The sequence below is a fragment of the Eurosta solidaginis genome, chromosome 1 (genome assembly GCF_040869045.1).
Source record: "Eurosta solidaginis isolate ZX-2024a chromosome 1, ASM4086904v1, whole genome shotgun sequence".
Taxonomy (NCBI): domain Eukaryota; kingdom Metazoa; phylum Arthropoda; class Insecta; order Diptera; family Tephritidae; genus Eurosta; species Eurosta solidaginis.
Window position 1 is genome coordinate 32,890,445 of NC_090319.1, and position 27,534 is coordinate 32,917,978.

At 36.2% G+C, this 27,534-nt stretch overlaps 1 protein-coding gene across 9 annotated transcripts in view; it reads right to left on the reverse strand.

Moving 5' to 3' along the window:
- Positions 1 to 27,534, reverse strand: part of LOC137251091 (uncharacterized protein DDB_G0288805) — a 263,301-nt gene that overhangs the window by 113,370 nt on the left and 122,397 nt on the right. Inside the window, exon 3 of one of the 9 annotated variants that reach the window (XM_067785146.1) lies at positions 24,467 to 24,675. The exons of the other annotated variants lie outside the window; for them this stretch is intronic. Coding sequence (XP_067641247.1) covers positions 24,600 to 24,675 — 76 coding nt within the window. The 3' untranslated portion in view covers positions 24,467 to 24,599. Of the gene's footprint in view, positions 1 to 24,466; positions 24,676 to 27,534 lie in introns of those variants that run through there. 9 annotated transcript variants of the gene reach the window in all.

Below are 27,534 nucleotides of genomic sequence, written 5' to 3' on the forward strand. Positions count from 1 at the left end.
TTCTTTCAACATTTATCTTTCTTGCAGACTTTCGAATGATGAGCGCCTATTTCGTAGCTTAGGAGTTGCGCTTGCGCATTTTTTGCGGCACTTAACGTTTGTTGTTGTTTTGTTTTACAGTAAGCCAAAGTTGCATGGCATGTAATAAGGTAAATTGTTCATATGTGTGACGTGTGAGTTAGTTTGTTTGCATGTGTTTTTTTTTTTTTTTTTTTTTCTTTTTGCAAAATGCAATCAAGGAGAAAAAATTTCACTTTCAATTTTTTCAACAGCGCAAGCACCACTGATGATGATGATGTAAAAAAATCAATGACGATGGCATAAAAAGGAAATATCTAATCACATATACAGATATACAAACAAACGTACGTTCATACTAACAATACGTGTATAATAAACTTGTTAAAGCTGTTTGCCGTCAAATGCTTGCAGGCGGTATGGATATATGAACATTTGGTTAAAAATATACGCGCTTGTTGTTAATGAGAAAATAACAACAACAAAACAGGCTACTTGCTAGCCAGTTTGTCGTCAGGCAGGTAGGTACCTGTGTAATATATATATATATCTATAACTCTGAGGCAGACGGGCAGACATTTTGACTGCTTTACAGACATAATGGCATATGGACCTCATAGTGTCCATGCGTAAAACGATATAGCTACTCCAACTGATCAGAGTCATTCATATGTGAGTAATTATGCTCATATAAACATATGTATGTGTATATTAATATGTAAATTTTAATCGGTTTATCGTTCAGTTACAAAGTTTTTATAAAGAAATTTGTCAACAAACGTATTTGCTCTACACGAATACGTAACTTGGGGTTTGATACCGTTCAACTTGAAAATAAATACTGTAACTAATTTTGGGAAATTCCGCTTATTTGAAACCTTCTGCTAATGTTCCAATCGCTAAACTGTTGAATAAATCACTCCAATATTCAGTGTTGCAAACTGGTCTTTATTTAGATTACTTTGGGAGTAGTACTTCACAATTATAGTTCAAAACCAATAGCGTGCTTAAATCAAAACTGATTAGTTATTACTCAGCTTGTGCTGCTTTTATACTCTCTGTTGTCTCGTCTGCATATTTCTCCAAAGGTCTAGACGTTTCACCTTCTAGAACTCTTGTATCTCCTGCTTAGTAATTAGTTGTATGCGTGTGTATATGTGAGTAAGAACTTCGGCTGATGATTACATGTGTATGTGTGAGATATATCTCTTCGTGGCCTTCTATGTGTGTGTATAAATGATGATTGATGTATTCATGTACACAAGTGTAGGTAGCTTTAATGTATACATGTGCATAAGAGTGGCTGCTTCATGTTGTTTTGCTACGTGATTATTTACTAACAGCCTAGTGATGTAAACAATCGCCACAAAACTGTTGTTGTTGTTGTAGCCAAAAGGCAAATGCGAGTGTTACAGATTGAGCACATGTAATTCTAATATGGTCGAACGAGTGTATGCCCGACGTTTGGAATCTAACTATTCTTTGTCCAGTGTACAAGAAGGGGAATCCTGCAAACTGCGTCAACTATTGCGTAACAAGTCTTCTTAGTATCGCATACAAGTTCCTGTCAAGCTTATTGTGTGCGAAAGATTTAAACCCACCGTGAAACGGCTGTTTGAACTTTATCAGTGCGGCTTTAGCTCTGGTAAATCTAGCATAGACTAGATGTTTGCTATGCGCCAAATCTTGAAGAAAAACTTCTCTTCTCGTCTTTTCGATAGCACGGTAAGAAGTTGCTTATATGCCGTTAAGTCTGATTTTGATTTGCCTACAAAACTTAAACGGCTGTGCAAAATGAAAATTCTGCTTACTCCAAACTGGAAAAAGATGGGTTTTATGGTTAGTGAGGACACAAGGAAGGTGCTAGCCTTAGAGCACGGCCAAAGTAACATCAAAAATTTAAAAAGACGTTTTTTCAATTACAAGAAAGTTTTTCTAAGCGTGGTCGCCCCTCGGCGGTGATTTAGCAAACACTTCCAGGGTACTTCTGCCATCTCAGTGAAAATTCATCTGCGTTGCAGATGCTGTTCAGAGACCGTATAACACATGTTGGTTCCATCCTCCTAATTTGTAGGGGAAATGAAAAGGAGCTCAATGCAAATAGGAAGAAAAGTTCTGTATAAATTTACATGAAGATAAATCGCGAAACGTATATATTTATTATCTTTAAAACTTCTTTTATTTGCGAACCAACCTTTACAAAAACTACAACATCAGCTTTGAAATCCAGCGAAAAATCTCTCTAGCCAATAAATGCCACTTTAGACTAGGAAGACATTAAAAATTGAAGTCCTCTCTCGACAAATGAAGGTCAAGTAATTTTTCCTATCCATCCTACTATATGGTGCTGAAGCAAGGACCGAAACAACATCAGATGCAGCGGCTTTGGAAGTGTTTGAGAGGAAAGTTCTTCGAAGGATTTGTGGGCTTCTACGCGCCGGTGACGGCAAGTATCGAAGAAGATTAGTCTAGCTTATTGAAACACAGCAGCTACGCTGGTTAGGTCATGTTATGAAAATGAAAGATGATGCATCGGCTATTAAAAAACCTCTTATCGGAACCCGCCTCTGGAAGCAAAGAAAGGATGTGGCCCCCATTCCGCTGGAAGGAACAGAAAGAAAACGACTTAAACTCACCTGGTGTGGTCAATTGACCTCGTTAACGTACGTTCCGTTACTAGCACCTTCTAGAGCTGGCCCGACTGTGTGAAACCTAAAAGTCTTATGTTTCGATGAAATGTTAGGAGTAATTCACATTAATTTTGATAAAACTGTGAAAGGTACGAGTTTGAATTTTGTACTCTCTCAGCGCCACGCCGCACCTCTTTGTCCCAATCCTACTTTCCCTAATTCTGGTTTCATTAAAGTGCAACATCGGATTAAAAGCTGGGCCGATGTGGTCTATATTAAAATAAGATGAGCATCCTGGTGGCCACCGTGGTGTGATGGTAGCGTGCTCCGCCTATCACACCGTATGCCTTGGGTTCGCACCCCGGGCAAAGCAACATCAAAATTTTAGAAAAAAGGTTTTTCAATTGGAAGAAAATTTTTCTAAGCGGGGTCGCCCCTCGGCAGTGTTTGGCAAGTGCTCCGGGTGTATTTCTGCCATGAAAAGCTCTCAGTGAAAACTCATCTGCCTTGCAGAAGCCGTTCGGAGTCGGCATAAAACATGTAGGTCCCGTCCGGCCAATTTGTAGGGAAAATCAAGAGGAGCACGACGCAAATTGGAAGAGAAGTTCGGCCTTAGATCTCTTCGGAGGGTCTTACCAATCCTGCAAAACTTTTTTGCTTTTGTGTCGGTTATGGCCTTTTTCCCAAAACGGTATTTGGTTCAAACGGAAGTTTCCTTAATGGTCACAAAGCTAAATTAAGAAAAGTCACCATTGAGGTACAAGCCCGAGCATTTCGGGAACGATTTTATATGAAACATTGGACTCCTAATTTGTTTTAACTTTTTGAATAAGCCCAATTAAAGAAAGCTTATAATTATACATAATTAAAAAAAAAATAGTTTTTTGGAAGATTTTATATTTATATTTAAAAACAATTTAAGAAAGCAAAAATTTGAAAAAGGTGATATAAATTTGTTTTAAATACTTATTAAATACTTATTATATCATATGTAATATGAAAGACTAAAACAAAATAATTATGGAAAGTTTTGATTAAATAATTTTTTTTTTCACAAGAAAAAAATTTTTCTCAGAAAGGAAGATGGTTGAAAAAAATTTTTTTTTTAAACTTTTTTTTAAGTTCATTAAATTCTTAGATTCTTTCGAATTCCAAAAAAGCGCAATTATAGATTTTTATACTTATGAAACTTGATTCAAAACATTTTTTTCAAAAACGGAATTTGTTCATAGATAAAGAAAAACAACTGAAAACAAAAAATAATACGTATTGAACTTTTAAATTCTTCCGAAATTCGAAAAAGCCTAAATTAAAGACTAAGGGTCGTTTTCTCCTGTGAACTATAAATTTTAACAGCCATATAAACACGAATTTGTTCACAAACAATTTTTTTGTCGAATCGATATATATTGTAACGAACTTACTGTAATTCCGCTTATTCCAAATTCTCTGGTAACGTTCGAATCGCTAAACTGTTGAATAAATAATTCCAATATTGAATAATGCAAAAATGGCCTTTATTAAAGTACTTCACAATAACACTTATACTTCGCAACTTATAGCTTGCTTAAACCAAACTGATTGTCGTGCCTCCACTGTCGCTGCTTTTATACTGTGCGGTTTCTTCGTTGAAATATTTCTAGGAGCTTCTATTTCCAGAACTTACTAGTTAGTTATCAGCTATAAAATTACTCAGCTGTAACTACAGATGCGCGATTTTATAGCTTCTCTCATTGCATACTTTCGGAAGTATCTCAGATATATGCATGTGGTTGTGCGTTGCTTCTCCGCTGCGTGTACGTACATATGGTAAGACATAATGATTGATTCGTTTATGTAGACACAAGTGACTGTCTGCTTTATTGCTGTTGTGACTTCATTTACTTAGCATCAGACTAGTGATGTGAGTATCACTTAGTGTCATTAATATTCGTCGCAATATTGAAGTTTACTTGAGAAAATTGCTGTAGGTTAGTTTGAACTGGCCGGTTCATGAGGACCTCACATAGACTGAACAAGTCCGTAGTGTTACCAGACGTTTTTTTTAACGACCAAACTGGAAAACCCTATCAAAAACCAGGGCCTATGTTATAAAATAACTCCGTTTTCTTGGCAAATACTAGAAGCTTCCTAGGATTTAAGCCAATTGCTGCTTCTAGATCTAACAGCTGTATCACTCCTAATAGCTGGAGTCTTAGCCTGACAAGCGCAGGGCAAGAGCACAGAACGTACTGGATCGTTTCCTCCTCCAACCCGCACTTCCTACATCTGCTATCACTGACCAAGCCTAATTTAAAGGCATGTGACGCCGGAGGGCAGTGTCCAGTCAGAATACCCGTCATGAGCCTACAGTCCTCTCTTTTTAATGATAGAAGCAACTTTGTTAGTGTAAGGTTGTAAGACCTGCACATAATCTTCGACATTTTACAGCCCCGCGCTTGAACCCACAACTTCCCTGCTTGGTCGATCATGTGCACCTCTCGCCTTCGCTTAATTTCGCCCAGTCTAATTGGACATCTACGGAGCAAGCTTCAAGGGATGCGCCCTTTTTAGCTAGTTCATCCGCTTTTTCATTCCCATCTATTCCCATATGCCTTGGGACCCAATATAGACGTATGTTTCTCCCTGTCCCGATTCTCTCCAGGGACAGCATACACTCTAACACGCAATTAGATGCTGTGCTATGCGAGATTTTTGCCTTAATTGCTGCTTGACTGTCAATATAAAAGTTTGACCAATTTTCTTCCAGGGTTTCTACTGCTTTGGTTACGGCTACTATTTCCGATTGAAAAACGCTACAGTAATCCGAGAGCCTGTAGGATCTGTTTATTTCCGGATCAGCACAGTATACCGCAGACCCTTCTCCTTCCACTACTCTGGAACCAATTGCTGTATGATTTAAAAAAAAAATCATATATTTTTATACCTTTCATGAACATCAAATGCTATATTAACTTTGGTCTGATGTTTGTAACGTTGAGAAATATAGAAGATAGACTCACCATTAAGTATATCGAATTGATCAGGGCGACGAACTGAGTTGATATAGCCATGTCCGTCTGTCCGTCCGTCTGTCCTTCCGCCTGTCTGTTTGAATGCAAACTAGTCCCTCAAATTTTGAGATATCTCAATGAAATTTGGCACAAAGATGTATGTTTGTATTATATTAGACATTTGTCGGAACCGGTAGGATCGGGCCACTATAACATATATCTCCCATACAACTGATCGTTCAGATAAGACGATTTTGGTCATTCCTGCCGCAATTAAAAAGTATAAACGTGAAACTCGGTGATGTATATTCTAATGTATCATAGAAGATATACTGAAAAAATCACTTTGATCGGAGCTTTATATAGTTATATCCCATACAACCGATCGTTCAGATAGAAAGATTTTTGGCCATTTCTCCCTTAGTTTCCAATATAAAAACGTGAAACTTTGTGATATATATTCTAATATATCATAGAAGATTTCCTGAAAAAATCACTTAGATCGGAGCTATATATAATATATATCCCATACAACCGATCGTTCAGATAAGGGGGTTTTTTGCCATTTTTTTTATACTCAGCTGAGCAGAGCTCACAGAGTATATTAATTTTGTTCGCATAACGGTAATGCGTAACGGCATAAACTAATCGAGATAGATATAAACTTCTATATATCAAAATGATCTGGGTGAAAAAAGGAATTCATTTAGCCATGTCCGTCCGTCCGTCCATCCGTTTGTCCGTCCGCCTGTAAACACGATAACTTGAGTAAATTTTGAGGTATCTTGATGAAATTTGGTATTTAGGTTCTTGGGTGCTCATCTCAGATCGCTATTTAAAATGAACGAAATCGGACTACAACCACGCCCACTTTTCCGATATCGAAAATTTCGAAAAACCGAAAAAGTGCGATAATTCATTACCAGAGGCGGATAAAGCGATGAAACTTGGTAGGTGCGTTGACCTTATGACGCAAAATAGAAAACTTGGAAACATTTTGGACAATGGGCGTAGCACCGCCCACTTTCAAACGAAGGTAATTTAAAAGTTTTGCAGCTGTAATTTGGCAGTCGTTGAAGATATCATGATGAAATTTTGTGGGCACGTTACTCTTATTACTATATTGTGCTAAATAAAAATTTAGCGAAATGGGATGACGAACACGCCCACTTAAAAAAAAATTTTTTTTAAAGTCAAATTTTGACAAAAAATTTAATATCTTTACAGTATAAAAGTAAATTATGTCAACATTCGACTCCAGTAATGATATGGTGCAACAAAATACAAAGATAAAAGAAAATTTTAAAATGGGCGTAACTCCGCCCTTTTTCATTTAATTCGTCTAGAATACTTTGAATGCCATAAGTCGAACAAAAATATACCAATCCTTGTGAAATTTGGTAGGGATTCTATGACGATAACTGTTGTCTGTGAAAATGGGCGAAATCGGTTGAAGCCACGCCCAGTTTTTATACACAGTCGTCCGTCTGTCCTTCCGCTCGGCCGTTAACACGATTACTTGCGCAAAAAACGATATATCTTAACTAAACTTAGTTTACGTACTTATCTGAAGTCACTTTATCTTGGTATAAAATATGGCCGAAATCCGACTATGACCACGCCCACTTTTCCGATATCGAAAATTACGAAAAATGAAAAAAATGACATAATTCTGAAACATGGTAATTGGATTGGTTTATAGACGCAAAATATAACTTTAGAAAAAACTTTGTAAAATGGGTGTGACACCTACCATATTAAGTAGAAGAAAATGAAAAAGTTCTGCAGGGCGAAATCAAAAGCCCTTGGAATCTTGGCAGGATTACTGCTCGTGGTATGACATATATAAATAAATTAGCGGTACCCGACAGAAGATGTTCTGGGTCACCCTGGTCCATATTTTGGTCGATATCTCGAAAACGCCCTCACATATATAACTAAGGGCTACTCCATTTTAAAACCCCCATTAATACTTTTAATTTGATACCCATATCGTACAAACACATTCTAGAGTCACCCCTGGTCCACTCTTATTGCGATATCTCGAAAAGGCGTCCACCTATAGAACTAAGGCCCACTACGTTTTAAATAATCATTAACACCTTTCATTTGATACACATGCCATAAAAACACATTCCAGGGTTACCCTATGTTCATTTTGCTAAATGGTGATTTTCCCTTATTTTGTCTCTCTCCAAAGCTCTCAGCTGAGTATGTAATGTTCGGTTACACCCGAACTTAGCCTTCCTTACTTGTTTTATGTTTATCTTAAAAATCGTTTAGGTATGCACATCTGTTCACTATATATTTCTTATCTTATACATCCGATTATTTGAAGATTACGAACGGATAAGATCATTGTTCAGCCCCATTCATGAAAGGTATCAAGTCTCGTCCTTACTTGTTTTTTAATTTTTTAATTTTTTAATAATACTAATGAAATTCTTAGGTTTTTGCGACTGCTGAAGAAGCTCGATTGAACTCATTTCATTTATAAAACTATATTTCAAAATGTTTTTAAAGAAAAAAAATTTCATTGACAAAAAAAAATAATGAAAGTAAAATAATTATATATATGAGCCGGACCCGTGCGCATCTCGCTCAACAAATATAAAAGTCTCATATCAAATATCAACAGAAATCCGCTGTTCTATCAATCAATTAAAACAGCTTCCGCTGCCATCTGGGGTATGGTAGCAACTGTCGGTAATGCAGTGCAAATATTCACAATAGTGCCATAATACAAACAGATTTCTTTGTGTATTCACAATCGTTTATTTTTAACAAATTATTTTAATAAAATATAGCTAAACAAAAGCACTACGACCAAAATTGCCCAAAGCTCGCTAATAGCCCGAATCCCCATCTTTACAACCAACACTTGATTTCAAGATTTGGACTCCAAATAAGAGCGAAGAAGGCACCTGTACATAAAAACAGCAATTAGAAATGATATATAACATTATTGAACTCTTGGAAAAAGCCCAACTGAAAATACTTTATAAAAAAAAAAAAAATTAAAAAGTCTTATGGAAAATTTCTATTTGAAAATTTTTTCATACAAAAAACTGTTTATTGAAAACAAACAATTTAAAACAAGTAAAGATGTCTAAGTTCGGGTGTAACCGAACATTATATACTCAGCGTGAGCTTCAATTGTACATTTCATTTCAGATAAATTACTTTTCTACATAACACGTGGCACCGCCCGTTTAAAAAAAATGTCTCCCCATTTCCTCTTACAATAAAATTTGCTAAGTGAAATATCATTGATTCAAAACTATTTTTTGCTAAGTTATGGTTTATTATTCTAATCTACGACCCTTTTAATCTTGTTTTATATCTAAGTTGCCGTGGTCTTTAATGATCCCGTCCATTTTTTCTAGCAATATTTCCTGCTATAGGGAAAATTTTTGTACCCAATTTTATTACGATCCGTTAAATGTTCTTCGAGTTATGGCTCCCGAAACATAGAAAATTGCTTAGTCATAAAAGGAGCGGTGCCACGCCCATTTTTTTAAATTTGAAGTTTTTCCTATTTATTGTTATAAATCCACTTGGGAAATGAAATAACATTGATATAAAGCTCTTTTTTGCAAAGATATAACTTATTTTATTCGTCCACGACCCTTTTAAAAATCTTTTATATAAAAGTGAGGGTGATCCTTAACCTTTCTTCAAAGCATTCCTTATAGTAAAGGTAACATCTCCCCCAAAATTTGTTACCGTAAGTTTAACGATTTTTGATTTATGATTAATTATATTTGCAAAATTGATTTTATCACAAGTGGGAGGTGGCACGCCTATTTTAAACATTTTTTTCAAATTTTTATCAAGAGTCTCAATATCAGTCCACATGCCAAATTTCAACATTCTAGGTGTATTATTTACTAAATAATCAGTTTTTTTGTGTTTTCCAAATACTATATATATAAAAAGTAGGCGTGGTTATCATCCGATTTCGCTCATTTTCAATCCCAATCTATTCTGGGTCCAGATAAGCTCGTGTGCCAAATTTGGTGAAGATATCTCAATATTTACTCAAGTTATCGTGTTAACGGACAGACGGACGGACGGACATGGCCACGACAACACCCTCGCCGAAAAAAATTCTGGAAATTCAGGAAAAATTTTGAGCTGTTTCTAACTTGCTCATAATTATACTAAAATTTATTGGGCTACAAAACTACATACTCAAAAATTTTCTAGAAATTCTGGAACAAAATTTGAAAATTTTGATGGTAATTTTTTTAATCTTGATTAACTCTCCTTACCTTTGAATAACCTTTGACATTTTTTTTTTTCAATTTGGTTTCTGTTAGGCAATTTGCGATATTTTAGACGAAAATTATCAATTAAGCTGTGAGCCACTGCATTGGAATTTTTTTCAGCATAAACCAAGTGTGTACTTATTTTTGTGAGTAACCGTATATCAAATTCTCGGATTTTTGTTAAAGTTTTTTTTTTTAATTTGTTGAATTCTTAGATTCTTTCGAGCGCGGGATGGCTCCCCAGCCTCTCGTTCCATGTGGAGTTTGAGCTCGCTAGAGACTCACCTGATAAAGAAACAGGATACGCCACGGTTAGGTGAGGTTGAAAATTGCGTTGGAGCAGCTATAAATTGCGTTACACGATGCCTGGAATCCCTTGAAGGTAGCCATAAAAATAATTGATCTTATGATCTTTTGAAGTGGTCATAACGCCAATTGAACTCTATCCGTTAGCCTTATGCCACCCCACCATATTTTAGTTTCTGAAAATGACACCAGTCACTCACTCAGATCAAGACTCCCATAATTTATAGTGAATGCTGTCGTAGAAATACGAAATTCCCCAAATGCGTCTATAATTTTACATTTATTTATATAATTGTGGGTGTGCATACATACATAATTCGCTTATCTAAAACTATTCAAATATGTACTTTATACAATGCACATGCCTATAAATTTTAAATGACGTATCTCTGCGCACACAACAATGCAAACTCACTCAGAAAAAAAATTAGTTTTTTCTTCCATTGCTTTCTCCACATTTCTTGCATTCGTTGTTGTTGTTTGTTGCCCTGTCGCTCGTCGAGATAAGCTTGATAATAGTGATTTTGCAGTAGCCCTGCTTTACGTTGTCAACCTTCTTGTAAACATTGACAAATTACTGTTGTTGCCTTTTGTTGTTGACTGCCGTTGATTAACATCAAACGATAAAGTCCTGAATTATTGTGGGAACGCACGCGGCGACTGTTTTTTGCGACAGTTGCGTTACGAAGAGCCATTCATTGATTGTGCGATTTGAATGAAAATTGTGTGCAACGGGAATAAACTAATGACTTTGGTTAAATGTGTTGCTGTTTCTTACGTACAGAAAGAAAAGCTTGAGGAAATTTTTTTAAACTTATCTTAGCAAGCTTTTCTGGTACAATGCAATGTAACAAATATGGCAAACTCTGAATGCATGAGCGATGTTTTTTGTTGTATAAACGTCTTTGATAACGGTTAGCAATAGTAAGGTTAATGTAAGCGTAAGCGTAGTGCTTGGAAGTGGTGTGCTGTATGGGGCAATACAGAGTGTAAGCGCAAGTGTAGTCATAAGAAAACAAATCAGTTGCTGGAAATTAGAAGACAGAAAAACAAACCGATGATAAACAAAGTAAATTTAAGGTAAATGAAAAAGAAGAAGAGGAGGAAGAAGAAGAGAGCCCCAGTGGGTTAGAGGGTTTCGAATATACCGCGGTAGGTATTGTTAAGTCAGTTTACCCGATGGTGCTTTTCTCGTGAACGCCCGTATACTCCTAATCAGAATTCTCCTACGACAAACACCCATTTAAAGACTGCGGCTTATTTAAAGTTTCTTTTCATAAATTAATATAACTTTATTTAAAAAGATTCACAAAATACAACTTGTTTAAAAGATTCACCAAAGGGCGTGCAAAGTCGGTCACTGCCAAAATTATAATAATGGCGGTTCAACATAAAAATGCCGATGGCACTATTGCCAACCATCACTTTTATATTTCACCTCACATATGTATATATCGTATTCCCTCTTATGTACTGCATTATAAGAGCTGAATTCATGTTAACATATCTTTTATTCTTTCTAATCTAAATTACGCTATTCACAATGACACATCTTGAATTGCAGCAACGATGCTGCCAGATGTGTCAGTAGGAAAATAAATTGGGGACTTTATCCCTACAGTATGCCTGTCGTAAGAGGCGACTAAAATACCAAATTGATTCAAGGGGCTGTGTAGCGCTACCCTCTCAAGGGGTTGTCAGCGCAATATATAGCTTCTCCGAAGCCAATTTTCAACCTCACCTAACCGTGGCGAATCTTGTTTCATTAGCAGCCGAAGCTCTGGCGAACCCGAACTGCTGATGGTTCTAGGGGGTAGGAGGGCGGTATGGCCTAGAAGATTTCATGTGGTCATAACAAATCATTCCCGAGATAGTCGGGCTAGTACCTTTATGGTGCTTGTTACCGCAACGTACCGGGTCTGCATGCGGCAAAAGACCATCAACATCGATAACACTCCCCAAGGCCTTCGGGGAGTGTATTTATCGGTACAACAACAACAACAATAGGAAAAGGAAGAGCACTTTACTAACAATGTCGATAGTGCAGCGAAATCTATTAACTATATCTATGGTTATCGTCAGGGTTTGTGGAAGCCAAGGAAAGGAAAGAAAAACAAGTAAGGAAGGCTAAGTTCGGGTGTTACCGAACTTTACATACTCAGCTGCCAAATTACAGTTTGCAAAACTTTTAAATTACCTTCTTTTAAACGTGGGCAGCGCCACGCCTATTGTCCAAAATTTTACAAATTTTCTATTTTGCGTCATAGGTGAACCCACCTTTCAAGTTTCATCGCTTTATTCGTCTTTGGTAATGAATTACTGCACTTTTTCGGTTCTACATAATTTTCGATATCTAAAAAGTGGGCGTGGTTTTAGTTCATTTTAAATAGCGATCTGAGATGAGTGCCCAGGAACTTACATACCCAATTTCATTAAGATACCTCAAAATTTACTTAAGTTATCGTGTTTACGGACTGGCGGACGGACGAACATAGCTAAATGAATTTCTTTTTTGCCCAGATAATTCTGATATATAGAAGTCTATATCTCTCTCGATTAGTTTATGCCATTACGGGGTACCGTTATGCGAACAAAATTAATATACTCTGTAAGCTCTGCTCAGCTGAGTACAAAAAGGAGAGGCTATAGTGCAGTGCGACGATCTATCGGTTTGTTATCGATGTATTATCGAAAAGTCATCGATTGTCTATTGAAAAGTTATCGATATGCTATTAATACTTTATCTATTTGTTAAAGAAAAGTTACTGATTTGTAATCGGAGTGTTACTTATAATTTACGGGTATCTTGTGGCATTGTTATCGAAAGTTTATCGATTTTTTCTCAAAAAGTGATTGATTGGTTACCAACTTCTTAACAGCGCGTTCTAGATTTAGCATCGAAAATCAATCGAAAATTATATAAAAGTTATATATTTGCTATCGGAGCCTTAAAATAAATAAATAAATACTTCGCCCGAATTACCTCCGAGAAAATTTATACCAAGCTTCTCTTCCAATTTGCATGGTGCTCCATTTTAATTTTTCCTAAAATTTGGCGAAGCGGAACCTATGTGATTCATGCCGCCTCCATACGACAGCTTCAAAGCAGGTGAGTTTGGCTCATAAGCTGTTCATGGCAGAAATATAATCGGAGTGATTACCAATCACTTGCGAGGGTCGACCCCACTTGGAAAAATTTCTTCAAAATGAATTTTAAATTTTTGATGTTGCTTTGCCCGTGACTCCAACCCAGAACGTTCGATGTAGCAGGCAAAGCACGCTGTCACCACATCACGTCGGGCGGAGCCTAATCCATTTGTTATCGGAGTGCTTTCGATTTGTTATCGACGAATCATCGGTTTGTTATGAACACATCTGTAACCTGTCGATAACAAGCACATATGAAACACTTAATAAGCTCAGCGATAACAAGGCAATAACAAGACGATATTTACGCTAACGGTAATAAGGTGATAATAAAACCATAAATATGTCGGTATCAATTGTTACCGATAAGCAGCCGACGAAGGCCGTCTTTGGCTTTGAGAACTATGTTCACCTTTGGGGATTAAACCTAAGCCTTAGATGGGCTTAAACGATTTCCGAAATTAGCGGACACTTCGAATTTGTAGTTCTCTTTAAGATATAACTTCGAAATACGGTTATTAAAGGCGATCGTAAGATTTGATGTAACCATTGAAATTTATGTGGGGTTGGGTCTTAAGACTAGAAGTGGTCGAGAATATTAATTAGCCATTTACATAAACAAACCCTAAACATACAAATCAGGCCAAATTATACAAATAAAATACAACCTTGCAGGCGTGTCGCTCTGTTATAGCAAACCCTGCCAAAATGCCAGTTTTGAAATAAAACAGCAGAAAAGTAGTTGAAAAGCTGACACCGAGCCGAATAGTCGTTGCACCGTAACCTTTCGTGAAATTTTATAAAACTATTAACTGTACCTAAAAACTAAAATCTAATTGAACTATAATTAAACTAAACCAATTTTATTATTTATTATAAATTTCAAATTAAATAAAACTTTTGTGAAACAACCACATTTATGATGGGCTATTAAATAAACGGAAAGTTGTTGTTTCTTTTTTCAGACTGGTAGTACCCCACGAGATGGCACCAGATGTCGCGAGTCCTCTCTATGTAGCGCTGCGCAATTGCGCTTTTTAAGAGAACTTTTTGTTGGGCTCCGAGTCGCCTAGTACTCTACCTTAATTACGTCCGTCTAATAATTAGCCTGAGCTCCTATTACTCCCATAAGATATAGAGACAATTTGAATCATCATATTAGGTAAGTAAATATAAATCAATCATTTTGCCTACCAGCCCTTGAAAGCTACTATACATAACCTTTAATAAAACTAGTTTGAAGTCTTTATAGACATATCAGCAGTTTTTATAATACGACAGTCTTTTGCGGCCGCAGTGGTGTTATGGTAGCGTGCTCTGCCTACAACATCGAAGATCCCGGGTTCACGCCTCGGAAAAACCAACATCAAAATTCTAGAAACAAGTTTTTTCAATTAGAAGAAAATTTTTCTAAGCGGGGTAGCACTACGAGTCTATTTCTGCCATAAAAAGCTTCTCAGTTAAAACTCATCTGCCTTACAGATGCCGTTCGGAGTCGGCATAAAAAACAAGTAGTTCCCGTCAAGCCAATTTGCAGGAAAAATTAAAAAGCGCAAATTGGAAGAGAGAAGCTCGGCATAAAATCTCTACGGAGGTTATGGCGCCTTAAATTTATTTTTTTTTATTCTTTTGAAGGAGCTATGATTGGAGAGAACGTAAACCCATTGGTTTTTTGGTGAATGCTATACGTTTTAATGAAAAGATGTATCAGTTTTCCGATAGGAGATAGCTAGAGGAATTGTGGAGTGAGTAACTCTATTTTACCTACTCTCACTTATTCGACCTGCGGTGCCGCTGCGTCGAGCTGAGTGGTTACTGAGCTAATACTTGACCCTGTATACAAAATGCTTTGCTAGGTTTCTTCATGTCTCCAAGAAAAAAGGCTAATAAATTCTGATGGTATAGAAACGATGCCCGGAAAAATTCACACCATAAAAATCGAGCCACCCTAGTATAGTACCTACAAATATTCACAAAGTGCACCAAAATTCCGCCTAAAAATCATTGACTTTTGAAAATGTGGAATTTCAACAAGCAGCCCTAAAACTCTTCAACTAGCCATCAGATGACCAACAGAGGAGGTAACGGCAACTCAACGTAATCACTAAAATTTTGATTTTTGTTGTTGTTTCACTTTCGTCTTGTTAACTACTTTTACTTTCGCCAATATAATTATCTTTGTTTCGTTGCTCTCAAGCGTATGAAAAAGTGGTACTTATGGCTATTTGTATGGCTGTATGTATGTATGTAAATATGCACGAGTTGTTGCACGGCTGACGGAAGGCAACATAGCACCGTTGTTAAGTAGTAAAAGTAAACTGTAAGGCCAAAATTATCGCACTGACTTTTAACAACTGATATTACGAATAACAACAAGCAACCAACAATCAACAATTGTCAGCACCAAAACTGCAGATTTGTAAAGCAATTATAATACAAAAAGAGTTGTTTCATCAGGCGGACAGTCAAACAAATAAGTAAATATGATAGTACCGAAATAAACATGAATATCTACATATATATACTAGCAGACCCGGCAGACATTGTTCTGCCCTAAATTTGGTCTATTTGCATACATTTTAATAAGTTTTTTCCGTCTAACTCTGCCCTCCCCCCTCTTCACTTTTTCTTAATCCTTTAATCCACTCACCACTCCGTCTTTTTCGCTTATCTATCTCTGTCTTCGTCTCACTTTATCTCTTTCTCAGTCCCCTTTTCCTTCCCTCCTTCCTCTTCTCTCAAGTTCTTCTCAAGCTTCTTCATCCCTTATTGCCAGTCCCAGAGGGTGGTATCTATTTTGCTCGGTCCCATTCAGAGTCCCAGTCCCACTCCAAGTCTCAGTCCCAGTCCTAGTCCTAATCCCAGTCCCAGTCCGTCTCTGGTCTACCTCCCGGAGAAAAGGATCGTAAATACTAATATAGGCAAATTTATATACCAAATTTCAGGCAAATCGAATAGTACGTATGTAAATAGGTATGTGGGTATTATTAATTCATGTCTTTATTTCAGCTTCGCATGCATATTTATCAGTATTGTCAGGTTGATGCGACTAAATCGAATATCACAATGAAAATTACTCTAAAGCACTCAGCAACAGCTTTCAATTGATATCCATATTACACACACATTCTAGGGGTATCCGGGTCCACGTTTTGGGCAATATCTCGAGACCATAGTCACCAATAGGTATGAAAACTAACCTGTACTAAAGCACTCATCGACAGCTTTAATTTCAAGCTCATAATGTAACATATAATGTAACACATCCTAGTGTTACCCTGATCCACGTTTTGGCATATATCTCGAGACCCTAGTCAGAATAGGTATGAAAATTACCCTTTACTAAAGCACTCATCAATAGCTTTCATTTAATATCCATATTGTATAAACTCTGTCTAGGGGTACACGGGTCCACGTTTTGGCCTATATCTCGAGGCCCTTGTCACCCAGGGGTATCCAAATTACCCTCTGCTAAAGCACTAATCAACAGCTTTCATTTGATATCCATATTGTATAAACACATTCTAGGGGTACCCGGATCCACGTTTTGGCCTATATCTCAAGACCCTATTCACCCAGGGGTACGAAAAATTCCAAAAAAACACATAAACAGCTTCCATTTGATAGCCATATTGTACAAACATATCCCAAGATTACCCAGGTCCACGTTTTGATCTCAGGACCCTAGCCAGAATGGGATAAAAGTATCCTATGTCTGTCTCCTGGTTCTAAGCTACCCCTCCACCAATTTTCAGCCAAATCTGTTCATCCGTTCTTGAGTTGTAAAGAGTGCAACTAACACCACTATCTTTTATATTTATACTTACCTACATCATATTAGAAACTTCAAAAATAACAGTATTTCTCCACTATTTAATGGATGTTATTATACATACAAAACTTCCTCTTCAATCACTGTATCTATTAAAAAAAAGCGCATCCAAATCCGTTGCGTAGTTTTAAAGGTTTAAGCATTCAAAGGACATAGGGACAGAAAAAGCGACTTTTTTTATACTATGTACTGATAGTGATAGTGATACATGCAAAAATACCAACAAATTAAACTTTTGTTTAAGAATTTTAAGGAAATGTTCAATATTTTTAACGAAAGAGTATTTTTCAAGAGATGTATGCATTCTTAACCATTTATGTTGCATTAACTTGGCAACAACGCATAAATATGCCAAGCTGATATGATATGAAAATACATACATACAACCATACATATAAATGTACTCCCGAAGTTAAATAACGCAGCGAATTCTATGTATGTACGTATGTGTCGCATCAAGCCTCACTCAAAAGCAATTAGCGCGGACAGTTCACAGCGAACAAACACACATACGCATTTTTTGATAAAAATGCTACTTTTGTTTAAACAATTTGGCTGATATAAGAAAGGAATCAAGTATTTTTTTTGATGCAGATCGAAGGTAAATATTTCAAAGTTTTACTGAAAAGTAGAATTTTTTAAATCCATCCATCCGTTTATGAGTTATAGCTGTGTAAACAAAAATTTTATGATTTTTTTTATGACATTTTGGCAATTTGCCACGCCCCTATAATACATACCTTCAAATTACACTAACTGTACCATCTCACGTAGCTAAGCTTTCAAATGCAAAAAACCGTTTTAAAATCGGAGCATTCTGTGTGAAGTTATGTGCATACATGGCATTTAGCGGTTTTATTTTATAAGATTTATAGATATATAGATATATACATTTCCAGAGTTAACCGTACAGTTTGCTATGGTAGGAATCGGACTAAAAAGAGAGGACTGCAGACTCATAACGAGTGTTCTGACTGGACACTGCCTTCTGGCGTCAGATACCTCTAAATAAGGCTTGATCAAGGATAGCAGATGTAGGAAATGCAAGTCAGAGGAGAAAACGAACGAGCACGTTTTGTACTCGTGCCCTACGCTTGCTAAAACGCCAGCTATTAGGAGTGATACAGCATGTTATCTGTGCGTCAAGCAGCCAGTTAATTAAAAGGGTCGGGATAGTTATCCTAGGAAATTTCTAGTATTTAGAATATGTTGGTCCCAGTATCTAATAAAGGTTTTCAGTTTAGTGAATTGATTGAAATAGATCCATCACTCTGAACCTCTTCGACTTCAGCCCTGGCAGAACAGACTATTTCACATCACATCATTACATTCACTACATCATTCACATCACATTCACTAATTATATTCCCTCAACTGTGCGGTTGAGAGATTTGGCATCTTACTTCTTTATGATAAAGGTTATATTGGAGCCAGGGCATAAGGATATCCCTGGAAACTGTAAGGCTGATCTCCTGGCCCACGTAGGTACTGGCTAAGTGAATGTGTCTGTCAAGGGCAGTTTTCGGAATTCTGCTGGTCACTTGCTCTCTGCTTCAGGACAAGTGGGCTTCGAGCCAGCAAAGCAAGTGCTGCGCTGCCACCACCTCTTGCTGCGTATCGAGGTTTTTTTTGAGAGTTGTTGACTTCAAACGCTCGACAAAGTTCAACTATCCATGGCTATTGCATTATAAGTACAGCACTGCTTTTGAAGCTCAGGAACGGGACCATATATTCCGTTTGTCTGATATTAGATTGCGCCAGATTGCTATGGTCATATGGGTTGCACTCAAGCTGCCCCGGATTCTGAAGGCTTGTTGCAGCTGCATGGGTATGCAGGCGGGATTGTATAGTTTTTATGCTCCCGTTAGGCCAATCATTGATACTCTTAGATTGGATATAAGTAAATATAAAATAAATATGAAGCACGATATATCACCGAGGAGATTAAGGCCGAGTTTCTTTTCCCACGTGCGTCGTGCTACTTCTCGATTTTTCCTAAAAATGGCGGGGGGAGGGGGGGTTGAATGGCGTCTACAAGTTGATGAAGAGAAGCTTTTTATGGCAGAAGTACACTCGCAGTATAGGCCACTGACGAGGGGCGAAAATTAAAAAAACTTGTTCTACAGATTTTGATGTCGTTTTACCCTTTGAGCCCAGGATCTTTGCCCAGGATCGTTGTAATAGTAGGCAAACACCCTACCCCCAGCTTCGTGGTGACCGATTTCGTATTATATATTCAGCATTGTAACTATTAAAACAAGGTTTCCAGAGGCGGAGTGTGGAGGGAGTTAGCATTGTGCCTTTTTTCAAAACTGCTTGGATCTCGATGTGTACGACCCATATACTCAAAACATTGATCTAGGTCAGTATACATAATTTAGAAGTTTTTAAAAATGATCTTTTCTAAAGGGACATTGCATCCCCTTTCTAAAAAATATTGTAACGAATTTTGGGAAATTCCGCTTATTCGAAATCTTCTGCTAACGTTCGAATCGCTAAACCGTTGAATAAATCACTCCAATAGTCTGTATTGCAAAATGGTCTTTATTAGCCTACACTTCGCAAATGATAGCATATTTAAATCAAACTGATTACTAGCTACCCACCTTGCGCTGCTTTTATACTCTCCGTTGTTTCATTCGCATATTTCTACTAAAGTCTAGACGTTTCGCTTTCTAGAACTGCTGTATCTCCTTCTTGGTAATTGAGCAACATATATGCATGTGTATGTGTGAGCAACTAACTTCAGCTGATGACATGTGTGTGCGTAAGTTATTCTTCGTCACCTTATATGTACGTGTGTAAATGGATTAAATTCGTGTACATGAGAGTGGCAGCTTTATTGTTGTTGTGCCTTTATTTACTAACAGCTTAGTGTTGCTAAAATTCACCACAATATAGAGCAATTAATTCTTATACTGTAGGCTATCTGCTGGTTAAATTGAATCCATAGACAACATTTCAACATACAAACTTCCATATATACTTATAAACTGAGTAAGTTATAAGATAAATTATATTTTGAGCTTTAATTATTTTGAAAACAAGGATTGTGAAATATTTTCTACCTGATTTATTTATTTGAGAAAAAATATCAAATTTACAGCTCACTTAAAACCAATTGTAACATCCGTAATGTTTTATTACCTAATTGTGGGTATATGACACACACACATACATAGCAAAATTCAAAACTTAATACAAAATGGTACAATTTCTATAAATCTAGTTGGATTTTTTTTTTTTTTGTTTTGTTCAAACTTATTTGCATTTGAATACATTTTTACGGTCTGTTTGTTGACCTCAAAGCAAAAACGCCAAGAGCAATGCTTTTCTTGTCTTTTTTTTGTTGGTTTATTGTCCATAGGTTTTTGTTTGTTTGTTTTTTTGTTAACGATGCCCACCTTACTCCCATTCCAGCAACATTTCCACATAAGTCCCACGTGTTGTTGTTATTGAGCGGCATACGCGCAAACGTAAAACGTTTAAATTCACTTTTTATTTCCCCATTCCATTATTTATCTCTTAGATTGCTTTTAAATTTTTTGTTTTTGTGATTGTCTTCTCATTAATTTTACTTTTTAATTTTTGTGGAATACTAAGTACTTAATTTTAATCTCTTTAATTGTTGATTGCTTCATTGTTTTGGCGTATAATTTCATTTTCATCCAAGTTTATCTTGGCTTAAATTCCCCATAATTCTTTTTATCTTTTTTTTTATTTTAAATAAATTTTCTTTCAAACTGAAAGTACAAGTAAAATCCAAACAAAGCAAAAGCACTGATGAATTTGTTGTGCAGCAAGAGAATGGCTCGTAATTATGTTGACTTCTTTATGAGTTATTAAAGTAACTTAATTAAGAAATATGAGAGTAATTAGACAGCTAAACGTGAATTATTTTACAAATTGTTTTAACAAAACCAAGATTTTTTTTTTGGTGTTTTTGTAAAAGAAAAAAGTCATTCGTATTGTTGGGAGAATTTGTCTTTGTAGGACATGCGCGAGTTAGCGATCAACTAAACATGCCCTTAGCATTTGTATTTACACTGAAAGAAAATGCAGGTAAAATCAGCCGGCTGACAGGTCAAATAACTGTTGAATCAATTTCGCAGAAAATGTATATTCTGAATTGAAGGTTTCAACATTCAAATCACCATAAAAAGTACCAAGTACTCCAGAAGTTCGTTGTGTAAACACGCAGGCGCAAGTCTGGAAGACTAAGATTTTTAAGTTAAGATATGGTATCAAATGAAAGGTGTTAATTAGTATTTTAAAAGGGAGTGGGCATTAGTTCTATAGGTGGACGCCTTTTCGAGATATCGCCATAAAGGGGTGGACCGGGGGTGACTCTAGAATGTGTTTGTACGATATGGGTATCAAATTAAAGGTATTAATGGGGAGTTTTAAAGGGAGTGGCCCATAGTTTTATATGTGAAAGCGTTTTCGAGATATTGACCAAAATGTGGACCAGGGTGAACCAGAACATCATCTAAAGGGTACCGCTAATTTATTTATATATACAATACCACGAAGAGTATTCCTGCCAGGATTCCAAGGGGTTTTGATTTCGCCCTGCAGAACTTTTTCATTTTTTCTACTTAATATGGTAGATGTCACACCCATTCTACAAAGTTTTTTCTAAAGTTATATTTTGCGTCAAAAAACCAATCCAACCATGTTTTATCTCTTTTTTCGTACTTGGTATAGAATTATAGCATTTTTTCAGTTTTCGATATCGAAAAAGTGGGCGTGGCCATAGTCGGATTTCAGCCATTTTTTATACCAGTATAAAGTTAGTTCAGATAAGTACGTTAACTAAGTTTAGTAAAGATATGTCGATTTTTGCTCAAGTTATCGTGTTAACGGCCGAGCGGAAGGACAGACGGTCGACTGTGTATAAAAACTGGGCGTGGCTTCAGCCGGTTTCGCCCGTTTTCACAGAAAACAGTTACCGCCATAGAATCTATGCCCCTACCAAATTTCACAAGGATTGGTAAATTTTTGTTCGACTTATGGCATTAAAAGTATTCTAAACAAATTAAATGAAAAAGGACGAAGCCACGCCCATTTTGAAATTATCTTTTATTTTTGTATTTTGTTGCATCATTCCATTACTGGAGTTGAATGTTGACATAATTTACTTACATACTGTAAAGATATACAATTTTTGTTAAAATTTGATTTAAATTTTTTTTTTTTAAAGTGGGCGTGTTCGTCATCAGATTTTGCAAATTTTTGTTTAGAACACATATAGTAATAGGAATAACGTTCTTGCCAAATTGTATCATGATATCTTCCACGACTGCCAAACTTTTTGCAAAACTTTTAAATTATCTTCTTTTAAAAGTGGGCGGTGCCATGCCCATTGTCCTAAATTTTATTAATTTTCTATTTTGCGTCAAAAGTTCAACCCACCTGCCAAGTTTCATCGTATTTGGAAATGAATCATCGCACTTTTTCTGTTTTTCGAAATTTTGGATATCGAAAAAGTGGGCGTGGTTATAGTCCAATTTCGTTCATTTTAAATAGCGATCTGAGATGGTGACCAGGAACTTACATACCGAATTTCATTAAGATACCTCGAAATTGGCTCAAGTTATCGTGTTTACGGACAGACGGATGGACATGGCTAAATGAATTTCTTTTTTCGCCCAGATCACTTTGATATATAGAAGTCTATATCTATCTCTATTAGTTTATGCTGTTACGGGGTACGAACAAAATTAATATACTCTGTGAACTCTGCTCAGCTGAGTATAAAAAGATAGGAAATCTTTTCGCTTACATGTCGATAACATTTTGATATCGAATCAAAAACTTTTCGATAACAAATCGATGACTTTAACACGCCTATAACAAAGTGGTAGAACTGTGAAAACAAATCGATTACTTTTCAATATATGAAATTGATAACCTTTTGATAACATATCGATAATTTCTCATTAACGAATCAATAGCTTTTCGATAACAAACAGCTAACTTATTTACAAAAATCGGTAACTTATTGTGTACGAGAGCAAATTAATAATAGTTTGGTAACAAATCGATAAATCGTCTATACCCCATCGATAAGACACCTACTACTTTTCGATAACCTTTTGATAACATATGGATAGAATTTTGGTAACAAATCGATTTCTTTTTAACAGCAGTATTTGGCAAGCACTCCGAATGTATATCTGCAATGAAAAGCTCTCAATGAAAACTCATCTGCCTTGCAGATGCCGTTCGGACTCGGCATAAAACAAGCAGGGACTGTCCCGCCTTTTGGCGTCACAGATGTAGGAAGTGCGAGATGCGGGAAGAAACGGTTGAACACGTTCTGCGTTCAAGTTCTGCGCTCGCCACCAAGACTCCAGTTATTTGGGGCGGCCGAGTTGTCAGATCTTGAGGCAGCAATTAAGCAAATTCGTAGAAAAATTGGAGTATTTGCCAAAAGGACGGAGTTATTCTATAACATAAGTCCTGGTATCTAAATGGGGTTCTTCCGTTTCGTCGTCAAACGAATTCTGGTAACACTATAATCCAGTGGCGGATCGTGAGCTTAGAAGGGGGGGGGGGGGGGGAGAGGGGGGGGAATGGTATCAAAAAGTTTCATAAATTTTGTTTTATTTTTATAAAAGCGGTATTCATGTATAAATTGGCATGCATCGTGAAATGCCAAAATGTTGTGCCTACTGCTATTATCATGCTCAAGAAAAATGCAAAATTTTTCTTCAATGTTTAGAGTTGGGATTCTACCGGGTATTTACCATTTTTATGGGTAAATACCATAAAAATACCCGGAATGTTCCTTTTTTGTATCTTGTTTTGGGTATTTAAAAATCATTTGAATAGAGGGTGCTTGGAATTACAATTCAGCAATTAAATTTATACATCATTTGATTATTAGAATTAAGTAAGTAAGTAAGAACCAAATTCGGATTTCTCGACCTTTTGGGGTAGATCCGCGCCTGCTATAACCTAACTCATAACATCTAATGCATCATGATTAATATTCAACATGTATTACGTCATAAAATCGAAAAAATCTAAAATTGTTTATTATGTTTGTTTTGAAATATGCAGAACAATGCGTGAGTGAAAAAATTAGGATGCTTCAAGTCACTCTAAGTGATTGGCGGAAGAAAAATCAGTTCACTTAATATGCAGTTACTATGTGGCTACGAGTTTCATAAAAACCAAGTATAAATTGGCAAAATAGCATTTCCTTATTGTTCGGCTGTATTTGGAATACTAAATGAAATTAGAAACACGTTCTATGAAAAAAAAATGTTTAATCAGTAAACGATGGCAGTTTCAGTTTTAGATCAAAATTTTTGTGAAAAAAAAAATATTTTTTTGTTTAACACAGAATACTCATGAATATTTATTGATGATACACGCTTAGATTTAGTTATTATTAACACTTGAAATCTATGCGCAACTTACCACAAAAATTAAGCTTTGAATTTAATGCAAAAATGTGTGATACGTACCTGAAAAAGAAGAAACAAAAGTAATTGTTTAAATATTTGCAATGAAAAATAATCAGATGCTCAAAAATCAAGGTTGAAATAATCTGATTATATGCTAGCAAAAAACAAAAAATATTTTTTAAATAAAAGTATGCATATATTGCGAGCTTTGTCATTATTTAGGGGCACACAGTGCGCATGCGCGAAGATTATTCCAAAATGACTGACCCACATTTTGTGGTAATACCAAAGTAGCGAGTGACACACGCGAATGTATTTATAGGTATGTCCAAGGTATTCGGTCAATTGTAAAGTGTACACACTTATATACATTTTTAATTTATCATACAGTGACTCATAAATATATTCGTTTGATAGTATCTTTTAAGCAAAAGTTTATGTGGGTGTGTGTTCTTTATGGGCGCGCGCAGATGGCTCAAGCGATGTACACATATGGAATTTTCTCAATACGTTGATAAGACAATGCCCAAAATATAGGCTTCATAAAGTTTTGAAAATTAGGCGGCGTTGCGCCTCACTCAATCACGCTGAACATATTGGCTGAAATTCGGGACAGATATAGACAATAATGGGTAAGGGTCTACTGGCTTTTTTTTTTTTGAAAGAGAGTGGGTGGAACTTTTTAATTATTTTTGGTCTTTATAAGTTTAGGTATTTTTATACGGAACAGTCATGTAAACACTATGGGCTTCTTTTTAGAGGTTTAACAAGTTATGATATGTCAAATCGTAGTCCGTTAAGCGTTTGCCGTGGTTATTATCAGAAACAGAGTCCTAATTCGATGCTTGTTGCTTGCCTCATTGGAAAGTATGTCCAAGTTCAGCGGACAACTTAGGAATGCGATGTGGATTTTAGTTGCCTTATAAGTAGACACATGAGAAGTCAAGTACTGTCTCGATTAACAAAATTGATGCTCAGTATATCTGTCTGAGTTATGGCACGGAAACATGGACGGTGTCTAGAGCAGATGAAACGGCTAAGAGAGTGCTCGAGAGAAAAGGGTTTCCGCACGATGTATGGTCCTATCCGTGATGCCGACGGCAAGTATCGAAGGAGATATAATGATGAGCTATATGTGCTATATGTGTGAGAATCGCCTACAAGTTTTTATTAATAGATGCCTACGCCGAATCCTGTAAATTCGATGGCCCGAAATAATAACAAATGACGAATTATGGCGAAGGACAAGCCAAATAAAAGCAGTCACAGAAATTGCAAAACCCAAGTGGTCGTGGATTGGACACTCGATTAGGAGGCCTCCAGACAATATAACAAGGCAAGCATTGCGGTGGAACCCGCAAGGAAGCAGAAGACACGGGGCGCACACGTGGTTACAGAGCAATGGGCAAAGGCATTTCGACCAAGAGTGTATTTAAATCGGCACCGTAGCTTGGAAGCAAAGGAAGCGAGAGACCTATACTGAGTTGGCGGTGGGAGGTTAAAAAAGACATGACCTCACTTGGTGCTCTTAGTTGGCGTCAAATTTCGTGACACAGATATATCTGGCGTGATTTGTTATGGTGATGTATAAAATTTTGCAAATCTGGGCAGTATTTTTATAACAAATATTAAATATTGGTTGAGAGCAATGCAGAGATTGAGTGGGAGTGAAATTATTTGAAATGCTAGTCAAATCAATTTCCTAGGAAAACAATGTGTGTATTACACTAAGTTGGTCCCCATACAAAAAAAAAAATTGCTAATGTCCGCCCCTAAATTTAAAGATTATGTTGTGAGGGTTTCGGAAAAAAAAAATTTGTTGATCCTTCAAATACAGCCGAAAAGGTTTTTTCGTTGTAACTTGGTTATTTGACGTTCGATTTTTCAAATTGATATGTCATTATTTTGGCCCTGAGGAGCTTCACATTTCCGTTTAATGTCCTTTTAAGCTATGAAGTTGTTTTCACATAAAGTTGTACCCGCCCAAAAAAAGTTTTTAATCCTTCTAAACTTCAAAGAACATCGTAGCAATTTTATACTGAAATCCGAATACAAATTCTTAAAAAAAACTTTTGAAATTTGTTTGCCGTAAAAAACTTTCAGCTTTCATTTTATGAAAAAGTAAAGTTTTGCATTACAAAAAGTGTCTGGCTGGACAAAGCCACTATGGAAAGTGTCTGGCAATGAGGCTAGTTGCTTCTTATATCGTGACGAAGACGATATCTGTTAAAGCCATTATGACTCAAGTTTTATAATATACCAACGATCCTGCTTCAGTCGGAAGTATGCACTGAATTTTCAACTTTTATACAATGACGAAGGTCTGGCAGTCACGGGTTCTTGGACTATAAGTCACTGTAGACAATTTATTTCTATGTGCCTACATATAAATAAATTTCAAAGAAATATGTAATTGAAATCACGTGTTGGCTTGACAATTTAACAAAAGCTTTGTGAAAATTAAACGCCAACAAAGTATGCAGCAAATAAAATCAAAATGGTATAAAAAAACCATTTAGTAAGCATTAGCAAATTTGTCGATCAAACGTGTTCGAGGTTACGTTCAATCAATGGACAAAACGCAGCCGATAGTCGCTAAGAAATATCTGCATAAAATAAGTTTATATATATTCACATACACAATCAAACATAAATTTGAATTTATATACAAATATGAATTCTGTGAATTTGTTCAATATTGCAATAGCGGTAATAATGCTTTAAAGTTGGTTAGCGCACCGGCCGGAAATGACCTTGAGTTTACATGAGCGGCAAAAATTACCTTCATACTTACAAACAACCATTTATGTAAATTCATAAATTGTATCACAAATGACATGTTGAATATGACAAATATAACAACAAAATAACATTAATTACTCACTACAATTTAACAGTGCTGAGAAAAAAACGCAAAAT